The sequence below is a fragment of the Xyrauchen texanus genome, chromosome 12 (assembly GCF_025860055.1).
Source record: "Xyrauchen texanus isolate HMW12.3.18 chromosome 12, RBS_HiC_50CHRs, whole genome shotgun sequence".
Taxonomy (NCBI): domain Eukaryota; kingdom Metazoa; phylum Chordata; class Actinopteri; order Cypriniformes; family Catostomidae; genus Xyrauchen; species Xyrauchen texanus.
In genome coordinates, this window is record NC_068287.1 from 34,411,737 (window position 1) to 34,434,752 (window position 23,016).

At 37.8% G+C, this 23,016-nt stretch overlaps 1 protein-coding gene across 1 annotated transcript; it reads left to right on the plus strand.

Annotated features, from left to right (window-relative positions):
• The first annotated feature begins 768 nt into the window (after positions 1–768).
• Positions 769–22,933, plus strand: LOC127653260 (LIM and SH3 domain protein 1-like). The gene is made up of 7 exons (XM_052139888.1): positions 769–981; positions 5,953–6,047; positions 10,074–10,158; positions 13,396–13,503; positions 14,581–14,671; positions 14,792–14,880; positions 20,784–22,933. Exons 1-7 carry the CDS (start codon positions 913–915, stop codon positions 20,955–20,957), a joined length of 711 nt encoding a protein of 236 aa, XP_051995848.1. The 5' UTR covers positions 769–912; the 3' UTR covers positions 20,958–22,933.
• Positions 22,934–23,016: the final 83 nt, after the last annotated feature.

The following is a 23,016-nucleotide window of genomic DNA, read 5'->3' on the forward strand; positions in this document are numbered from 1 at the left end:
TTATTTTAGTGCTTTCTCTAAATAAATAAAAAAATCCACTCAACACATTTACAGTGGTTTTATATGTTTAAAGTTATGAAATGTTTTGCACTGTGGGGCCTGTAGTCATGTCAAGCAGTCAATAGAAATGTCTTCTTTATTTCTTTCAACACAAAAATTTTAAACTGAGCCTGAAAATTAAATCAATTAGCCAGTGTGTTATGGTGTGGTGTGTTGCTGGCCAGGTTTGGTGGAACTTTCTGGGCCAGAAAGTTCAAGGCCACTTTTTAGACCCAGTCAGCCCCTGGTCATGCTGCTCTGGATACAATGTAAATGGCATTTTTGAAACAGTTTTAAATGAACTCTAAGATGTGTACACGACTACTTACACAACTAGACCAGCTGTTTTAATCTTAAAAGAGGTAATGTGTTGAAAACTGAATAAATATATAAAGAACACTTACTTAGTTACAGGTACTACTCAGTGCGTGTTCTAAAACGTAATTGTTTAACGAAAAAGACAGCAGCAACACTCAATAGCAATCAATCAATTTGCACCTCTAAAAGGATCTGTTTGTTATTGAAAATCTTTTAAATATAAGGGATTAACGATGAAAAGTACGTTCAGATATGACCATTTGAGCAGGATAATCTATTTTGATTTCAAATGATATAGGCTTTCTATTCGGAAGTGAAAATCCACCGCTGAATGCCCTCTTTTATCTCTGCACGGGACCGCGCAGCAGGACACAGCAGCAGTGCCGTGAGCGCGCCTTACGTGAGCGCGCCTTCCGCGTCGGATTCGTTCGCTGACAGCCAGCGGTGCGAATTGGACTCGTCAACGGCTTGCGATCCACACCTCGCACTGTATCGACCACACTTTATTCTGCTTATCGTTTTTCATCTCTGTCAGCGCCGTTATATTCCTCCAAAATGAATCCATTGTGTGGCAGATGTAACCGAGTGGTGTACCCAACGGAAAAAGTGAATTGTCTTGACAAGGTAAGGCTAGTGGAAAGTTAGCATACGGTAGCATAGCGCACACCTCTTGCTATGAATATTAGGTATACATCGCTGTTTTTTTTATTTGAAAAACATGTTTCATAATGTGTCCTAAAACGGGTATTTCCCATTGTGTGTCTATTCAGATTGTGATCAGAACGGAAGCGTGTAGCGAATGGGCAATGCATCCTTTTTGCTAGTAATGCAGAGCCTAGATTGCGACAACTTCATAGCATGCTACAAGTTGCCAAACGTATCGACAGGAACTTGCTTTTATGTGTGTGAAATACAGATCATATTGGGCGGATATCGATTGATCGGTGTAGCGGTGGTCGTTATTTGACTAAACCAAACGGCATGAGCTTGTTTTTGGCCTCGGTCGCAAGGAGGTTTGTTTATGACGTGTCAATTTGTCCTGTGGTCGAAATGGTGGACCTGAAAAACCCAAAACAGTACAAGTCATGGCAACGATGCTTTATTTGAAAGAGCCCGCCCTTCGAGACACGTAATAAACAGATTATAACAGCCGTACATCATGGTGATATACATGATCTTGGGGATTTTGTTGTCCACCCAGGTTTGCAGATGTACAACTTCAGCTCCATGTTGTTTAGGCCTGTTTGTTTTATAAAATACCAAGTAGTAGGTGATATAATAATATGTGTCCACATTTCTTGCTTTCCGAATATCAGTATCTTTACGTATAGTATGTACCTAAGCATTGTGGGTTGAAGCGCTTTGATGTAAACATGCATTTTTTCAGACATTTCACATACTGTCTTGAAATACCTGCCCAGCACTGACAGTTATATCAGGCGGGTCCTGCACTCTCATTGTGGGCATGTTTTGCAAGTCTGTTCTTCATGTTTACCACCCGGCCAGAGGAAGTGTTGCTACTCAACACTCTTGTGAAGCAAGGCATTTTGTAAACAGTCCCCACCCCCACTCTTAACCCATATCCTTATCACTCTCTTTTTTGAGTATGTGGTGAAATCTTGAATGTTTTGAATTGTTAGATGCTTCAGAGGGCGTGGTCGCCTTGGTGTATTGCTATGTAGAGCAAATGCTTGCGAGTGAGGGTGATAATGTGTATAATGGACTGTCTAAGCACATTAATCGATTGCTGACAGGCTTGATGGCCTTGGACGAAACAGTGTAAGGAATTGCTATTACGCTTGAAGATGGACCTATTGTACATACATGAGGATGCAGTTTACATAACTGAAAACGTGGGGGGCATGTGAATGCACACCTCCTACAAAACCACACACTTTGGTTCCCATTCACTGCCTTAAGAAAAAGGCCACACACACATTCCTTCACACAGTCATTCGGTTGTGGCATGCTGACGTTTCCCTCAGCTTGAAGATGGGCCAACCATCGCTTGTCATTCTGCTTCAGAGCTTGAGTTCATCAGCTGTCATACTGGAGAATGTCTCTGAACAACCGCACCCAAGAGTGGTGGTCTTTGTGGTCGATTTAGAAAAACGTTCTGTGACCAGTGACCTTTATGTTTACCCAAAAATGAAAATAATGTCTTTTGAGACCCCATGGGATTTTCTTTCTCCTGTGGAATGCAAAAGGAAATGTTTAGGACAATGTACAGGCGTCTTTTTTCCATACAATGTAAGTCACTGCTGATTCAGATTGTCAAGCTCCAAAAAGCACCTTATCCCTTTAAGCTCTGAAGGTGTTTTTATAGATTTCCTGTTGGCATACCCAAAATTAAAGGCTTGTAACTCAGCAAAAATAAATAATAATAATAATAAAGATAAATAAATAACAAGGAGAGTCATTTGTTTGGTATCATTGTAAAGAAAACTTTTCAAAATGTTTAATGATATATTTTGATAAATTCTGAGATTCTAAGCCATCGAATCTGCTGAAAATCACACAAAAGAAAACCTTTGTCAATAATATATTTTAAATTAAATTAATGTCCACATATGTGGACAGTGAGAATATGTTGTGAAATTTTAAATTACACTAAGCTATAGAAAGTAAAATTGTTTATTATGTTTCCGTGTCTGCCAAAAATGTTGAGTGGTCCAAACATCATCTGCAGCCTGAAACTGAAATTTTGGTTGGATTTTAGGATTAAGTGCACATAGCTGCATAAAAAGTTAGGATGCTCTCTCGCTCACTATTTGGTGAATGACTTAACCTCCAGTGTGTTGTCTGTCTGCTCAGAACAGACCAAAATCCACTTTATTTTCATCCTAACTCCATATAAAGCCTCTGAAATTAATATTTTTCAGTTTTTGGATTTATTCATTTATCTATGTGAAAATGCACAGTAAACATAAAGGACTGAATTTACTAAAGTTACACAATGTTAACAAAATTAAACATAACAATATATATATTAAAGTTATTATTAGAGTTGAAAGTTATTAAAACATTTTTTTCTACTTTTGAGGAAATGTGGTGCCAGTGTGCAAATTTTTAGACATCGTATTTATCAGCGTGCTGACGCACGAAAAGTGAACATATTCTTTTGATATTTTTTTCTCCCCAATTTGGAATTCCAAGTGTGCTCCAAGTCCTCATGGTGGCGTAGTGACTCGCCTCAATCCTGGTGGCGGACGACGAATCTCAGTTGCCGGCTTGTTGAGCATGTTACCTAGACTCTCACCAGGTACTTGACCTGTGCGTTGCATCACTTGCTTTCCAGAGAAGCACTTCATTATGGCCTTCAGGATCTTAAGGCCATGCAGGTTTTTGCAGACTTTGCCGCATCTACAGACTGCACTCGTAGTCTGGTGTCCATAAGCTTGGGTCAATACCTGTGTGTCCGTCCTGTTAAGGTGCTCATTCTCCCCCCTCTCGGGCACCTATGAGGGTATGTTTCATTAGGGCTTTCCATAGCTTGTTAATTGGTGCCCCCTCACGGGTGCTGCAGTTTGGGAAGCTAACCCTCCCTGCCCCGGTTGCTGTCTCTCCAGCTGTCCGCTGTCTCTCCACCCATCGCCACTCTCTTCATGGTAGTCATCTGGTCTATTCCCAGAGGTCACTGGCTCTGCCAGACTGAACTGATTTAACATACACCTTGCAGGTGCGACCTAGACACATCATCAGTGATGTAAGCTGGAGTCATCGGGTGTTTCGGTTATTTCAACATCATACACCCTCGCCCAGGTGACCCAGCCAGGGGTGATTAGTCTCCAACTTGTGACTAGGTAGCATGTGTGATCCACAGATCACCCCTTTTGATCCACAGCCATCTAGATGCCTTCTCAGCGGCATCCGTGATGTTCCTGATGGCTTTCTTGTTGTGCAGTCCCCTTATTCCCAGGAGCTTGAGGGCCCTGTAGATATATATATATATATATATAATGATTATCACACACACATACATATATACATACACACATATACATACATACATATATATATATATCACAAAAGTGAGTACACCCCTCACATATTTGTAAATATTTGATTAACCTAAACCCTATTGAGCATCTGTGGGGCATCCTCAAACGGAAGGTGGAGGAGCACAAGGTCTCTAACATCCATCAGCTCCGTGATGTCGTCATGGAGGAGTGGAAGAGGACTCCAGTGGAAACCTGTGAAGCTCTGGTGAACTCCATGCCCAAGAGGGTTAAAGCAGTGCTGGAAAATAATGGTGGCAACACAAAATATTGACACTTTGTGCCCAATTTGGACATTTTCACTTAGGGATGTACTCACTTTTGTTTCCAGCGGTTTAGACATTAATAGCTGTGTGTTGAGTTATTTTGAGGGGACAGCACATTTACACTGTTACACAAGCTGTACACTCACTACTTTACATTTGAGCAAAGTGTCATTTCTTCAGTGTTGTCACATGAAAAGAAAATAATCAAATATTTACAAAAATGTGAGGGTGTACTCACTTTTGTGAGATACTGTGTGTGTGTGTGTATGTATATGTATATATATATATATATATATATATATATATATATATATATATATATATTATTGGCTGATTCATCATTATACATACATATATACATCATTTTTTTGTATAGAAAGTCAAACATCTTAATTATAAGTGTGCACAAGGATACACTGGCCATCAGGAGCACAGGGACTTATCCCATTGGGCTGGTCGAGTAGTGGGCCACTCAAAATACTTTGTGTGACAACTGTGCTTCCCGATTAAACTGAAACCATCATAGGGGAACATATGGGGATTTTTCCAGAGCAATTTGTTTTATCTCATTCAAGCCTTGTATGTTCAGTTAGCATGCTTGACTGTATGTATAGTTGGAATGTAGGGTAGTGGGTCAGGTCAGACGCTCCAGTCCATTTTTCTCTATGTGAGTGTGGGGGGTGTCCTCTGATATCACTGAAACACTCCCATAGTCAACATTAATGAAACTTGCTGATCAAAGTCTAGCACAGATTCCAGCTACATGAATACTTGTTTTGATGCTTATTTAGATGTTTAGCATTTGGAGCCCAGTATATCAGCAGTGACTAGTTATTTCCCAGATTCTGGAGCTGTCTTTTCAATTACCCTTATATTGCAAGAAGCTGGGAAAATGGTGATGTAACCAATTGACAACCAGTGTGCTTCTAGGGGATGCAATAAAATATTTTCACAGCTCTCTCAGACAGAAAGTCTTTAAAATTAATACATTCAAACACAGAATTTTTTTTACTTTTGTAGTCCGAGTGTACAAGTAACATTAAGTTGGACTTCTTATGCGACACATGTGGTGCTGGATCCCATCTTTCCTTCCAAGGACTTTCCAAGAACAATTACTTCATTGTTTTCACCCCATTTAATCCTCAGGAGAGAACCGCATAGACTGAATTTGCCAGACTGGGGGATTTGAATGAGTTTGTTATCGATCATTTTATTTGTCTTTGTCTGTACTTACGCTATTGCAGATAATCTCCCCATATCTCTTTTATGCACCCTGCAACAAACATATTACATGCCTTTAATCCTTGACCCCTTTCCCCTCTCTTTTTTAGTTCTGGCATAAAGGATGCTTTAGCTGTGAAGTTTGTAAGATGACGCTAAACATGAAGAACTACAAAGGCTTTGAGAAGAGACCATACTGTAATGCGTAAGTATCCCTGCTTTGAGTAAACTTTGTGTTTATTTTTGTAGGGACTGGCATTTGAATACTGCCATGCTTTTTTTATGTCAAAACTCTGCATTCCAAAGACACGAGCACTCACACAAGAACATTAGAGACCGTTGTGCTGATCTGATGGAGGGCGGATGGTTGCCCTGAGCATTTTGTAGGAGTAGGGCACCATATGGGCACTTATACGAGCATATATGGGCTGCCCTGTGAAGGAGCACAATGACTAAGTTTACATGGACACCAGAAAGCAGCTTTTTACGAAAAAGTGGGTTATTGCGAGAAAGCAGCGTTCCTGTTTACTTGCACTGCAAATGCGGCATGCTCTTTACTCCCATATACATGAGGCTTGTCCGTAAGCACCTTTCTCCACAGCAACGTAATATCCCTGCAACGATTGCGTAAATAACAAACATGGTATCCGAGAAAGACTTTGCTTTTTTATTCGCCATTGCTTTGCTTTATATACAGATATTCCAGTTGTTGCCGTGTTTGTTTCCTTAGCTTTCTATCTGACCTGCAGTGGAATTGCGCTGCTATTGTGGGCTTTCCCTCTTAGATCGAACTTTAGGATTCCCTCAATGTATGAGCGCATAAACGCAAACGTGATGGACCATCGATAGTTTACATTGGTGAGTATAAATTGGTATAATTTATAGTAAATGTGCTTTTTCCACTGTACTCCCACAAATGTTCAATTCTTTCCGCTGTGTTGACTTGTTGTTGGGCTCCATCCTATGACATTTGTTATTCATTTATATTTGTTACTGCAAAAACCCTGAGTTAAACCGTTTTCTTAAGTGCACGTAAATGTGCTCAATGATTGACAGGTAGAAAGTCTGAATCGATTCTCAAAAGAATCAGAATCAATTCTGAGTTCAGTTTAAATCACGGCAAAGACAGATATGGAAACAAAGACGTGAGTTAAGTGCATACACTAAAGTCAATTGCATAAACACAACTGTTTGCAGACCAGCTGTATCAAACACATGACCATTTGTGCCCGAATGAAACTACGATCCCGAAATTCTTTCACAAACCCACGCACATAGCAACGGGAGAGTTTATTCGTGAGAAGAAGCCAACAAACAACATGAAAGACAATCTCGCACCCATAATTGCACTGATTCGAATGGGGAAAAACACAGAACAAAATAATGACGAGGCAGCGGTTCGGGAGATGTTGGTGATGTTTCCATTTAATAATTTTTTTCTCCCCCGATGCCTTTCTCTACTCTTTCACGCTCTCCATTTCATTGGCTTTTGTCATTGCTGATCACTCATTTGTCAGGACAGTGTGCATACCTGATGATAAAGGCTTTATCATACATTTACATTTACATTTATGCATTTGGCAGACGCTTTTATCCAAAGTGACTTACAGTGCATTTATTACAGGGACAATCCCCCCTGAGCAACCTGGAGTTAAGTGCCTTGCTCAAGGATACAATGGTGGTGGCTGTGGGGTTCGAACCAGCGACCTTCTGATTAACAGTTATGTGCTTTAGCCCACTACGCCACCACCACTCCACATACGGGATGCTTGATACATTTCTGAGCAACAACTGCGCTATTTAAACTGCTTTACTATAACCTGTGCAGGTGAGGAGAAAAGCTGACAGCTGCACTCTCATAGAACCAGATATACAGTATCTCTCATCCTGGACCGGCACCTTCCATTTGTGCTTAAAAATTTAAATGAATAGCACGGCATAGATTAATTTTAAATAAGAATTAAATACTATTAAATTATTTTCAATGCTTAAACAAAAATAATAATAAAATCAGTTGAAGTAATAGTATTCAGTCTGTTTTGATGGAGAACCGAGATTTTTTATAAGGTACTAAAGAAAGAAATTGAAAAACTGAGATACTCTTTTAAACTATAGAACCATTTATTTAATCTTGTGGATGTTCCGTGTTTTGTTCACAGCTCAAACTGAATGTAAAAGGCCAGTTTATGTAATGTGACTCGTTCTGATTTTTATAACAGCTGTTAAATAAAAAGCTGAAAGGGGAAAAAAATAGAAAGTAAAAAATTAATTTAGAAGAAACTGAAAAAGAAAGATATTGATGGACAAGATACATCGTGATACATCGAGATTCATTTTATAATCGAATCCTGACCCTATGAATCGTAATCAAATCGTGAGGCCAGTGAAGATTCACACCTCTACTGTTAACCCAGCCTAGGGCTGTTACAGTGACAGGTGTGATATTTCATGGCACATATTTTAGTGATGTCTGACAGGTAATAGGGGTGTTTTCTGCATATCATTTCATAAATAAAATACAAAATAAATCACTTTCAGCACCTTTAAATGCAGACCACTAGGCTTAGCTGCTTTGGCATGGCCAAAATAAATTTGCTTGATTATAATATCAAGCTGGCATACACAATATGCAAATACATACCTTCATACATCCTGAATTTATGCTGAAATCTGCTAACTTTCAAATGTCCCTGAAGTGTAAAGATTCTTGTTTTTCACACTCTTTCACACAAATTCAAAAGTAATACACAAGGGATTTTTGTCTTTATTTAGAAAATTATTTATGTCTGTTCCTCTGTCTAGATCTGCTTCTTCCACTGTTTACTCAGTCCTTATCACGGAGATTATCTGAGTAAGTGAGCATGGCAAAGTAATTTCCACTAGCATCCAACAGATAAAAAGGACTTCTCAGAATGACAGGACTAATAACATGTCCAATGGAAGAAAAAAAGCATCTGATTGGATCATGTAGAGATTGTCTGCTGATATAAAACTGATATATAAATAGAAATAAAGCTTGGTGCCATTTATAAGTTTCTTAAGTTTGTTTTCCATTCTGTGCCTGTTTGTTTGGTTTAACAGTTTACTGAGCACATCTGTTTAACAGATACTAAAATGTGATTTTGACTGAATGATTTGAAGTGAAGTTTTGGACTACCAACTAATAATAATAACTAATCATTTGGTCAGTTAATAATATTGTCCAAAAACATTTGCTTTCAACCTATGACTATTAAAAAAAAAGATTTAAAAAAAAATTTATATATATATATATATATATATATATATATATATATATATATATATATATATATATATATATATATATATATATATAACTACATATTTGCACAACTGATGTGGTTGAACCAAGGTTGTAATCCACATCATGACATTGTGCTGTCTTTTGTATTAGTGCTAAATTAGTCTGTATTTCCAGTTTGACTAACCCCTTTACTATATCATGTGGTGGCGGCCAGCAGCAACACAGCTTCTGTGTATTATGCAGAGGAGACTAAACAAAAACACTGTCTGCTCTTTTGGCACATATGTTTGATTGGCTCAATTGTGGTTTGTGCTAAGAATTATTCATTTGAATGAATTAGTCCTCTTGAGTCTTGTCATGGCACAATATGTGGTATGTAGTTAAATTATTGATTAATTATAATTAAATGATTAGTGTAATAGCTCTGAGATCAGCTGGTGTTTTTGTAATTAGTGGAAATTTTTGGTTACAGTTCCATTTATTGCTGACGCCCTAATTAGGTGTTTGCATTGGTTGATTGTGGTGGAGTTTGTTGCTGTCACCCTAATCCTGTGTTGTGTTAGTTGGTAAAATACAACATTTAAGCTGCCTTGTTAGGTCTCACAAATTATAGTCTTGAACCTACAGTGCCCCCACACTGACAAATGATGAGTAAAATGAGCCATTCACAGTTAACAGCCATGCATTATTCATGGTTTTGTGTCTTTATCAACACTGTTAAGAAACATTGATTTGTATTTGTAATATCTTTGATATCCGCTCATTGACTTTGATCTCCGCTCATTGACGAGGCAAATCCATTTATAACCAACATGCAATTAGCTTCCACAGTTTATAGGTTAAAGGTAAATGGAATAAGGTTCTGCTTAACAATTTAATTTAACAGGCAGAAGCCATTTGCTGTATTTTAATGCATACAGTTCATATTTTGATGCTAACTGTAAGGGCTGCATGTATGTGTTGCAGGCACTATCCGAAGACATCATTCACCAGTGTTGCAGACACTCCAGAGAACCTGCGCCTTAAACAGCAGAGCAAGATGCAGAGCCAGGTATATCACACAGTGTGCTTTATTTCAGCTCTCTATGGGTTTTAACACTAAACTGTGGAGATCATTTAAATTAATGTAGACAGTTTCTTGTCTGGCCAAGTTTTTGTGGCATTAGTCAATCTCCTCCTTGCCACATAATATTTAAACAATGTCTGAATCACAATCACAATCATAAACTTCTCTGAGAGCTCCACCTGATATAGTGGCCCCAAAAAGTATTTTGACACTTAAAGGGATAGTTCACCCAAAGGTGAAAAATGTTAAATGTTAAAAGTGTGGAGCACTAATGGAGAAAACTTAATTCAGTCCTCTTTGCTTAACGGATTAGTTCACCCAAAAGTGACAATTCTCTCATGATTTACTCCTCTTAAAGCCATCCCAGACGTGCATGTCTTTCCATCAGCAGAACTGAAATGAAGATTTTTATAAGCACATTTCAATACAATGAAATTGAATGGGTGCTATGACACTGCTGGGCTGTTTGATGGTACAAAAGGCATATTTAGGCAGCATAAAAGAACTCCAAATGAATCCAGTCCATCAGTGAACGTCTTCTGAAGCAAATCGATAGGTTTGCGTAAAATAATCAACCGATAATTAAAACATTTAACCTTTAAAAAAATGCTTTCTGCTACCAGTCGACCCATCACGGAGCTGTCGCGTGATGTAAGCGCAATAGCGCGTTCACGTGAGAAGTCGGAAGCGTGCGTTTTGTATACAGCAGAGGAACGAACGTCACATGAGAGTTAGGTCATTTCAGACTGAAATATAGTGGTGGGCAGAAGCAACGATTTAAAGTAAAAAAATATGGTAATTATCGATTTGTTTCTTACACAAACCTATCGATTTGCTTGACATTCATTGATCGAGTCACTTAGATTACTTTTATGCTGCCTAAATGTGCCTTTTGGACCGACAAACAGCCAGCAGCGTCATGGCACCCATTTGCTTTCATTGTATGGACATATAGAGCTGAGATGTGCAAATAAAAATCTTAATTTCGGTTCTGCTGAAGAAGGAAAGATGTAAACATCTGGGATGGCTTAAAGGTGAGTAAATCATGAGAGAATTATAATTTTTGTGTGAACTAATTCTTTAATTCAATAAAATGGCAGTAGACAGCAACTCACTTTAATGCTAACGTAACACCCTGTCTGCACCGGATGTGTCGCGTCAAAGGCATATCATTCCCATTCTTATCAAAGATGCTGTCTGCACTGGAAAACGTCTGTTGAGAAAAGTAGCGCTGACAGTAAACGGATAACTGGCACTATTTTAATGCGCTGCAGAGCTACTCCAGACACTTTATTAATCAAACTCACAGCTGATTGGTTCGTGCTGTTTGCATGTCATTTTGAATGTTCACTTCTCTGCTTTTAGTGTAGACCTTCTCAAACTGTTGTGTCACTTCACGTCAACAGACACTTCCGATGTAGACATGGTAAAACCCTAAAGCCCTGTTCACACATGCAGCGAATTTATCGCTTGATGTCACTAGTCTCTGTACAATGAAGTTGCTTGTGGGTGTTCCTACTGATGTCGCTGTAACGTTGTTGGTGGACTGCACATCTGGCCATATGTATTGAAAATCTGATCACAGTTGAGGCATTTTCCTAGTAAAACTATGATTTAATTCTAATTTGACGAGGAATCAGTTTTCTTGTCCCAAAAAAATGCACATTCTGCAGAGGATGTTTTTATATGAACTGCAGCAGTGCTCAATACATCATAACATTAATATGATGAATGATCTATCAATGTATGAATCAAACTCACTCAGACTGCCAACAATTTCTTTTCCACGCATTATTTTTTATCATATCAATGTATGTGGTTACAGACGAATCATATAGGAGAGTGAAATCACTCACACAAACTTTTCCTCTGTCTTGCCTGTTCTTGACTCCATTATCTCAATGGAGACGGGTGACATAGATCCACTGACATAGATCCACCCTCTTCAGTCCTATTGGTTGTTGCTCCCAAAAGTCGCTCCTCCTTTGCATAAAGTTAAACCTTACTTAACTTTGACGCGTTTTTCGCTACACCCACATCTATTCGCTGGAAGTCGCTGCATGTGTGTGGGGGGCTTCAGTGTCATAAAAGTAGTCCATGTGTCATATTCCAAGTCTTCTGAAGGCATACAATCATTTTGTATAATGAAAAAAAACATTTCAAAATCAAATCACTGCAAATAATTGATTAACTATGGGCACTTCTCATTTCTGAAATTGTGCACCCTCGTTTCCTTTCCTTGCTCCCTAGCTCCACCCTCTTAGGAAACAAGGTCTGAGGATTTGAAGCAAGATGTCTTTGTAAAATGAAATGTCCTGTTCACTTCAGAGCCTCAAAAGCGCTTGCTGTTATGTTGTTGAAAACTGATTTATTAATATATTCATAAAAAATACCAATAATTTAAGATGCACTGTTGAAGTGTAAGTGACCATAATGGTTTATTTAAACTGCAAAGGTGAAACATGGATTAAAATTGTTTGCCAGATGTGAAGGGGAGGAGAATTTATTAGGCAGGTGTTAGGAGTTTCAACAAAAAAGTCTTCCACATAGGATTCACTCAAGCATCTTCTGGAAGCTTCGTCCATCCTGGGTTCTTGCCTCCTCACTGTGGATTTAAAGAATTAATACATCCTTTATGATGGCAGACTTTGATCTGTTTCCGGGTCACGGGTCTGAGGATGGAGGAGCGAGGAAACGAGGATTGACAAGTAAAGAAAAAGCACCATATGGAAACATCGCTTGATCCAAAATGGCAGCAACGTCGATAAATCAAACCTCATCGTGACCAAATGTCATGATGTCATACATAGTTTTTTCAAGAAATATAAAACAAGCACACTTCAAGCAAAACATTTCACAAAAAGATGTCGAAGTAGTAGAGGTTAATATAGTGAAATAATAGAGGTTTGACGTAGGTAATGTGGTGAACACCTGTGTACACCTCTTGAGGGAAAACACTGCATACATCCACTACAAATTACCTTGGGACCAGCTGGTTAAAAGTAATTGCAAAAAATGGTAGAGAAAAGCATAATTTGCAATGAAAGGCATACATTTTTAAGTGTAGCTACAGCATCCAAACGAGTCCAGAAACTATTTGGGGTCTCTGTATAACCTAAAAAGACATCTGCATACCTGGGAATCTCTTGCATGTGGAAAGAGGATTTTCGATTCCTGAATCCCCTTTTTTGTTATTCATTTATGTGTTTGTGTGTATTTCAGGTGCTTTATAAGGAGGAATTTGAGAAGAGCAAAGGAAAAGGCTTCAGTGTTGTGGCTGACACACCAGAGATGCAGAGAATCAAGAAAACACAAGACCAGATCAGCAACGTATGTCTAAAAATGCCAAAATGCACAACTATCTATCAAAGGACATGCGTGGATGCATTGTTCGTTTAGATTTTATTATTTTTGAGCAAGGGTGTTAAGTTTCTTTTTTTTTATTATCTCTCTCTCTCGTATATCATTCTCTTTTTCTCCCATATCTCTCACCTTTCTATGCCCACATATGTTTCCTACTTATAACACTCACAGATGTAACATGAACTCTTTCCATTCATTGCTCATTAATGAATTGTCACTTAGTAGATGTAAGGAGTTTGACCTTGACTCCTCAGCATATAAAAAGGCCACCCTTCCTTTTTCATACCACACCTGTTTGCTAAAGTGTACACTTAATGCGACCTAGTAACACTAAGGTCAAATACTTCCTTTTGCAATGTAATTTCCTGTTGGTATAAAAGCAAGTAAGATGGCACCCTTCAGTTTGGCTAGGGAGACATCTTGTGGATAGTAAAGGAACTACTATTAATTATCTTACAGGCTCAGAATTAAACTGTTTAATTAAATTAAAACAACCACTTTACAAAATTAAGGACTGTTTGCACAAGGCAGTAAGTTGAAGTACTCTACACACACTTCACAATTTACAGATGTTTTGTGGATAATTTCAGACTTAAGTGTACTATGTTTTGGGGTTTTATAACCTTCATACATTTTAAACAATTTTAAAAGGAAAACATTTATAATTTCCTATTAACTTCCACTTTTAGAATGTTCTTCATTCAAAATCTAACCAACAATGATATCATTGTAACAAGATCTTTTTTTTCATACAGCTATTTATGCCTAATTCTTTACATTGCAAAGATGTCAGAGAAATAGTGTTATGAATTGATTCCTGTGCACAGCCAACAGAAAAAAAGATACACACTAAGTGTCTTCACAACACGTAAACTTACATAAATCTTTAAAACTATTGTTTTACACTAATTTAGTGTTGGATCTCCACAGCTGATTGTGCTCATGATACTGGTCCCATAGCATTATTTGGTTGAGATGAACACCATAGTTAACTCCCTTGCTCTGTTTTTAAACTGTGTATCTGACTGTGTGTTTGTGTTTTAGATTAAATACCATGAGGATTTTGAGAAGAGCCGAATGGGTGGCGATGCCCCACCTCACCACCCACAGACACCTCAACAAATCACAACTCCAGGTACACAATCTTGCCATCTTTATTTTCTTTTGTTCTTGGTCTGTTATGGATCGTAGCAGCTCCAGTTTTCAGTGGGCCAGAAAATAATGACATTTATTTCTCTCTCCGTCTTTCTCGTAGCATATCAACCCCCAGCAGCATCTCAGAACTATCACTATGAGCCTGAGCCTGTGCGTCATGCTGCTGCTGCCCCTCCTCCCAGCTCTGGGGTAACAAACTCTTTTAAAACACATTACTACTTAAACTCTGGACGCATACTAGGGCTTGGTGGCATAAAGACAGAGAAGTAGGGCTGCATGAAATGGAGGAAAAATGTGATATGCTATAAGTTGTTGGAAAATGTGATATGCGATATTCTAATCCTATGAAGATGTCATCGGTGTGCGCGGAACATTGGTTTAATTTGTTACATTTATTGGAATAAAAATTGCTATCCCACAGATCACAAGCATAGTTGTTTTGTTCCAAATTGCTTATTGGCTGAGCAAAATCTACCATTTACCTGCTATGAAGCAGATATAAAAAAAATTCTCCCCAATTTGGAATGCCCAATTCCCAGTGCGCTTTAAGTCCTCATGGTGGTGTAGTGACTCACCTCAATCTGGGTGGCGGAGGATGAATCTCAGTTGCGTCTGAGATCATCAGTCCACGCATCTTATCACGTGGCTTGTTGAGCGTGTTACCATGGAGACATCATGTGGAGGCTTCACGCATCCATGCACAACTCATCACGTGCCCCCACCAAGAGCAAACCACATTATAGCATGTGAGTCTACCCTCTCTAGCAAACGGGCCAATTTGGTTACTTAGGAGACTTGGCTGGAGTCACTCAACATGCCCTGGATTCGAACTGATGACTCCAGTAGTGGTAGTCAGTGTCTTTACTCACTGAGCTACCCTGGTTAAAAAAAAAAAAAAGTATATAAATATAAAATAAATTTGACCATATTGTGGGATATCTGAAAATAATCTGTTATCAAATATTTTATTTAATTTTTACACTGTAATTCACGTTGTATTAATGAATTAATTCAAAAATGGGAGTTTTTTTTTTAATTATGTCCAGAAGCACTTTCCGTAGATTCGCTTTCTGATTTGGTTTAACATGCTTGTTGTCAGTCTGCACTGAACTTGACATTCAGAGGAATTATTTCATGGGACAATACATTAATTGAAACCCATCCTTTGATATATATATATATGCACACAGATCCACTGCGGCCAATAAACAAGCCAAGTTTGAATTTGTTTACTGCCATCTGGTCTCATTATTATCTACACACACACATGCAGAGTGAATGCACAGGATAGTGCCAGTTATAGCTACATGCACAAATTGTGACACACTCCATAATTTGAGAAGGATATCGCTGCCGGCAGAGCTCCAAAAAGGCTTGTGAGCTCTAAACCACCAGCAAAGATAAAGGGAGCCCCTAAATTAAACCTTAACATGTGTGGAAGTGATGCCAACCCCCTTCTGGAGTAAACCTGCCCTCTTTTGAAGATATCTGGCCTGCAGCTATACCTTGTTGCATCGTTTGAGTCAGTGCCTGTGCACACTACATGCACACACACCAATTAACAATCACATGGCCAGTCTATTCTCTGCTATATGCATGGCTTTGACCATTACTGTATTAAAATGATTCCGTTATCGCAAGTCCTTGTGTTATGCATTATGCGATATGTACATTTGCGCTATTTTGATGAATTAGATATATCTTGCAGCCCTACAATGAAGTTTAAAGGAATGTTCCAGGTTCAATACAAGAATGGCATAATGTTCATTAGCACAAAAAAAAAAAATTGTTTCGTACCTCATTTATTTAAAAACGGCAGTTACAGTTAGGCCCTAAGAATGGAATTAAAAGAGGACAGTCCATAAACTTTCAGATACACAGTGTTTCAAAAGTATAGAAACAAGATGTATACGTGTAAACATGATTTTAGAGTAATAAAGTCAGGGATTTACTATTTGATATTGGATATAACTTTACACAGATGAGGTTAGAGTGACATAGTCTTTTTTTTATATAATTGTATTATCATCCCTCTGTCTGAAACGCTTGGTTTTGGCATAAGCACCTCCTTAAAACTTCAGCGTAAACAGCCACTGTTATGATTGGCTAACATTGTGCAGCCCCTCAAATACATCCATATATATTTGAAACCCATCTGAAGAGAATGAACAAGCTCCACAATGTTCTAAATCTAAATTTCAGGGTTTACACATAACGCACATTCAGCACATTGCATCAGAATGTAATAAACTGTTCACTTACTATAAGGCCAATAGTGCCATAGTTTATCAAACAGTCATGACATTTAAAATATTCATGAATGAATATTTTCAATCAGGTCCAATAGTGTTTTTAACTTACCCATCCTTCAATAAAAGTTCCTTTGCATGTTATAACTGGTTCACAAACAATCCAAGCTGATATGAGTGGAAAAAAATGCACATACAGTACGTAGTCCAAAGCACGATGAAGCAAGATGCATACACATACAGCACTGATGCGCACATCGTCTGAAATACAGCAAAATGGTAAAAGATGTCCATTTAGTGCAGACTTACGGCCTGTGGGCCGGATCCGGCCCTCCACATTGTTTAATCTGGCCCACGGCTCGTTTATCCTAAAAGTCAGACATTTCAGTTATCTTGCTTTGGGACCCTATGTGCCTCCCCAAGCAATTAACATGCTCAGGGATGCCAGATAAAAGATGCAAACCCCCAAATTAAAAATGTATTATTGCTCAAATTGGAAATATTCCGCCTAATGCAAAAATTTCACAAGTGTCGACATGATATTTTCCCGTTTAACTCTAGCGCATAAACTCTATGTCGATACATAAAATTACGTAAAAACTGGTTTGGAAACACTTTTTGTTGAGAAAATTAAGCAAAAATATAGTGTCACATGACAGAATTTACCCCAATCGTTAGCCTCTCTTAATCATGACAAGGTATACATCCTTGAAAGCCAATTTATTGTATGTGATTATGGATTGATCTTAAAGGCATATAGATCCGATACTGCAAACATGACACTCCAGGAGTGCCAACACAAATATATCATATCATATTCACATCAACTAGTGCTCAGAGAACAAATGAATGGCCACTGTTTGCGATTATTTAATCCTGGTAGACATCCGTTTATTTATTAAAGTTGCTTTTACACAACAGTCACAGAATTAGCCCACATTACAAAAAACATATCATTTCTGTGCACAAAGATGTTTTAAATTAAAATAAATACATAATACTTGGAGAAAACATCAATGTGCTTTTTTGGAACACTAACATTTTATTAAATTATTGTTTAGCTTTTGAAAAATGGCAGCAAAATTCCCTATATTAAATTAAATAAATTACCAAATGAAAAAAGCATTAAATTAATCAAATAAATTACCAAATGAAAAAATATATATATATTTTTTAGACCTATATATGCCTTTTCTTTACACAAATTTAACTAGAACTATTTGTCCAATGCTGAGATCACTTCCAGAAAATGAGCTTTTGAACATTTTAAAATCTAACCCTCTTTAGGCTACCTCGGATCACATTTGCTGAGCTTCTTCAGAAAATGTAAATTGCATTATGACACTAAAATACATTTTAGATGATAATCGAGTTCAGTTGGTCATTAAAAGTTGCTGGACAAATATGCGGGACATAGTGCAGTTGTGATGGCAATGCTTTATATTAGATGATTGTTCAAAATAGCATATTGAATATCAGGAATGTAAAACCTGATATTACACTGCATCAGTTTTTCTTTAATAGCTGTGCACACAGCATATACACATCGATTGATGGTCCTTATACTAAGACTGAAAGTTTCCCTCACTACTTGGTGCAGGTTGCCAGCTTGAACAGGGCCATGACGATTCACTTTCGTGTCAGAACCGGTGGCAACCTGTGATAGGTGCAACATAAGGACCGATATTACAGTCCTATCAGAAGGGCAACTGCTCCCTTTTGATTGCAATTCCTCCTCTTCTGATTGCTTTTATTTGTGAAATTAAAATGACATTAAGCTGTCTAATTTCAATGAATTGTTTCAATTCAAGGAAAAAAATATTTTTACTTAGGAGGATAAACACACATTTCTGAATGGAAACCGCAGATTTATTTTGCGATAGACCAAAACTTATGACGTGTTTTAGACATGAAGTCAACACGCACACCATTTTTATCGATAAAAGCCCATTTGAATGTAAACGGGCAGAAGACGGCAAATGTCGCAAAAAATGTGTAAGCATTTTCACTTTATTGATAACAAAATAGTGCGAAAGTTGGATGGAAACTAGGTTACTGACATGCAGATGGGTAATCACTGACATGCGAGGTAAAGTAAGTGAGAGACGAATATGTCTTTTTATTTGTATAATTTCTAAATGTTTAAGTCCCTCACACCTGTATCTTAATCTAACTCTTGTAAGTATTAATTTATCATAGTCATGCAGCCTGTTTTATTCAGTTGTGTGATGAATAGAATGCCAAACCACTGACGAGACCTGCATCATGAACCTTTTAGTGTGTAAACGAGTAATGTTTTGGGAATAAAATAAGTAAACTGGCCCGCTTTGCGACAAACTTAAAAGTTCTATAATTTTCATTATTTATTTGATCCTTTTAATGACAGATTTAGTGGAGAGGAGACAAGAAATGACAGGGGAGAAGAGTGGGAATGGGATCAGGAAAGGACTTCATGAGCCAGGACTCATACTCGTGTCACCCACGTTGCATCAGCACCACATGTCATGAGCACAGCCCGTAAGGCTATGATGTAGACAGTGTTAAATTGAATAATAAATTACCAGGGAAGTAGTGATGGTAAATCAGTTATTTATATTTATGCTTACCCTCTCTTCATTTTTTAATTCAAGGTAGAAAGTTATCTACCTTTTGTAGAGAATTACAATACTTAATGCAATTGCAGAATTATCCCATCAGTCATATAAAGATCAGAAAATTGAGTACACAACTATTTCTGTGCTTAAAAGATATAAGAACCAAATCAATGCGGAACATTGTATCTCAAAAGGAGTACAATGTTGCCTCCCATGCACTACTTAAAGCCTGATGTGGCTCCTTTACCAAAATAATTGCCCTGATCTAGTACATGTTAATATACAAACAATTAAAAATAGTGCAGATGGTTGCAAGAACGCATCCAGGATTTTCTTTTCTGCGTCCAGTTTTTTGTGATCAAAACAGCAAGATGTAGCTCAGCTGAATGAAAAAGAATGGCTTCTCCTTTTCAGAGTTGTCCCTTGACACAGCATATTTGAAAAGCTGCATGAGATATACGACAATGATCAAAGAGTCTGTATAGTTTATGTTTGTATACAAAAATTATTTAAAATAGTCCAGATTAGTCTCCTTTGGTGTTTAGGTATAGTTAGGCCACACTATGCCTGTCTGTCCTACTCTCTCTCTGTTTATAAACAAAGCACCAGTGGGTGGGGCCAAGTGTGCGATGATTTAAAGTAGGCATTGATTTTGTAACTGTAGAGGTGGTCATAAATTAATAAGCCCCATAGTGACGTAGGGAAGTTGGCGTTTTTGTAGCTTGGTTTTAATAAAATCTAAATTTGCATTGGGTATTAAGTTATGAAATTTACAGGAGGTTTTTATAGTAGAATGACCTCTTATATGCCAAAATATAAAGGAAAATTCGATTTCTCATGAAATGAACCCTTTAAATCATAATGTTTACAATCTTGTCTATTCATTTGAAACAGTGAGTATATAACAGAAATGCTGTCGACCGAGCTTAACTTGTATTAAACCTGGAATATTCCTCTAATTATTGTGTCTGATTTAAAATGCAGTAGCTGAAAATTGTTTGTTTGATTCATTTCGGTGAATTTGTTTAAACTGCCCCTTAAATTGAATCAATTCCAAACATAGACTCAACGTTTCATTGGCATTATGTGGCATTTTTCATATAGTAAAATAAATGTAAATAATGTTGTTTATTAACTTAAGAAATGTATTAAATGTCAGTCTTCCTTGTGTTCATTTATTGAAAAACTTGGAGAAACATCCCTTGATTCAGACTGTCTTAACAATTCTGTGTGTGTTTGTGTGTATCAGAAGCGCTACCGAGCAGTGTATGACTACACTGCAGCTGATGAAGATGAGGTGTCGTTCCTGGACGGTGACATGATTCTGGATGTGCAACAAATCGATGAGGGATGGATGTATGGAAGAGTGGAGCGTACCGGCCAGCAAGGGATGCTGCCGGCTAACTACGTAGAGCCCATCTGAAAATTAGAAAGGGGAGGGGGGGTGTATGGGGCTGATTTTAGAGAAGCAGATCATGAGCCGAGTGCCATCTCGCCTTTCAAGATGATCTCATCTTTTTCTCCTCTATTCCTGCACTAACTGTTCTACCAGGGTATCAACCCCTATGGTCCAATTATAATCCAAAACAAACAGTAACCACATTATATAATCAGACACACCTACAGTACACACACATACACATAAATGGTGAATTACAATTTGTGACTTTTCCCCATATCTTTCTCTCTGTATGCACCTCCCTATCTAAAGCTTTTGTTGCCTGTCTGTCTGTTTTTCTGTCTGACTGTTTGTCTATTATTAAGTGTTTCCTCAGTCCTGGAAAGGTGCTGTCACAAGTGGCACTTAAGTCTTAATAAGACTCTCGCGCATGCGCGCGCGCACACACACACAAACAGAAACCACATAACCACACAGGCCTTTAAAATATTTAGGGCCTGCTATAGAGCACTTCACAGACATCTCAAACACTTATCTATCAGTTGCCATGACAGTAAGTGAAAGAATCTGGTCCAAACCTCAGTTGTCAAAACAAAACTTTTTTGTTTCTTATCTTTTTTGCAGCCTGTAATTGTAATGTATTCAGTACAGTTTTACATCTCATTGGTTGTGGGTCTGTAACACTGCTTGAACATGAGACTTCTGGTCATTCCAATCATTCCATATGTCTGACCATTTGCATCATGTTGTGAAACTGGAATCTAAAAAGGCTCCTCTTTTTCAACACTTAAACATTATGAAAGGGGGTGGTGCCTTTTTGTTATGACTTACATATTCACTGAAGATTCTCCTTCATAATTCCTCCTGCTCTTTACAAAATCTTCTTCTTCTTTCGGCTGCTCCCGTTAAGGGTTGCGCCACTGCAGACCATCCGTGATCCGCATTTTTGACTTGGCACAGGTTTTACGCCAGATGCTGCTCTTTACAGAATGAATTCAAATATATGAGCCTGTTTTTGTTCTGCTGCTCCTTTTTTTTTTTAAATGACGGGGAAGTTGTGAAGTGATGTACCTTACTCTTTAAAAGGGGGTCATTTAGCGAGAGAGGAGCAGAACCACATTGTAGTACAGCTAGAGGAAAGGAGCCCAAGCACAATTCTAAGGACCGTTTTAGTTTTGAATTTTAATCATTCCATTGGTTCTGTTCCATTATGGTTCTGGAGCATTCCATGTGCATAGTATGAAACTGTATCTCAGAACTGTTCTGTAAAACGTGTTATTGATGTTTTTGTTTTTCCTCATATCATGCTTATTCTCATTGCCTTGCTGGTATTGTATGAGGCAGAATTTTTATGTCAATTTATCAATATCAGTGGAATAAAACAAATCTATTTGTATACCAAGGCAGGTGGGTTTGTCAAACAGAGGGAAGGAATAGTTAATGGAATTAGAATGTTTTAGAGCCTAGCATGTATTTGTCTTTCTAACTGGAAACAAATGCAGTCTTTACATGTTGCTGTGCTAAAGACTGATGAGATTCTACTGATCATTGTTCTCTTAAATGCCAAAATATAGATGAAGAGAATGCTCAAACTAGTGTTTTGTGTGTTCAAGACACTATTCTCACTATTGTAACTTCAAAGGACAATGTAATATCTTGGGTCACTAATTATTTCTGGGGGAAAAAATATTCTCAAGAATTTCATTAATATCTGATAACATTTGATGACGAATCATGCACAACATCCTAGTGTACTAAGAACAAGCCAAAATATAACTAACTTTTTCACAATAACTCTTGACATCAGCGGTTTGTCAATCATGATTTTAAGCACTAGGAAGTGTAATTGAGCTTGAAAGCATGACCATGCCTAGAGGCTGCAAGGGCAAGATGTACAGTAAAACATTAGTTATTAGTCTGTTCTCACATAAAAATCTATTAGGTCACTTCACAAGACATGAATAAAACAACTGGAGTCCAATAGATTGCTTATATGCTGCCTTCATGTGTTTTTTTTTTTTGTTTTTTTTTGCTTTAAAGTTCTGGTTACCATTCACTTGCATTGTATGGACATACAGAGCAG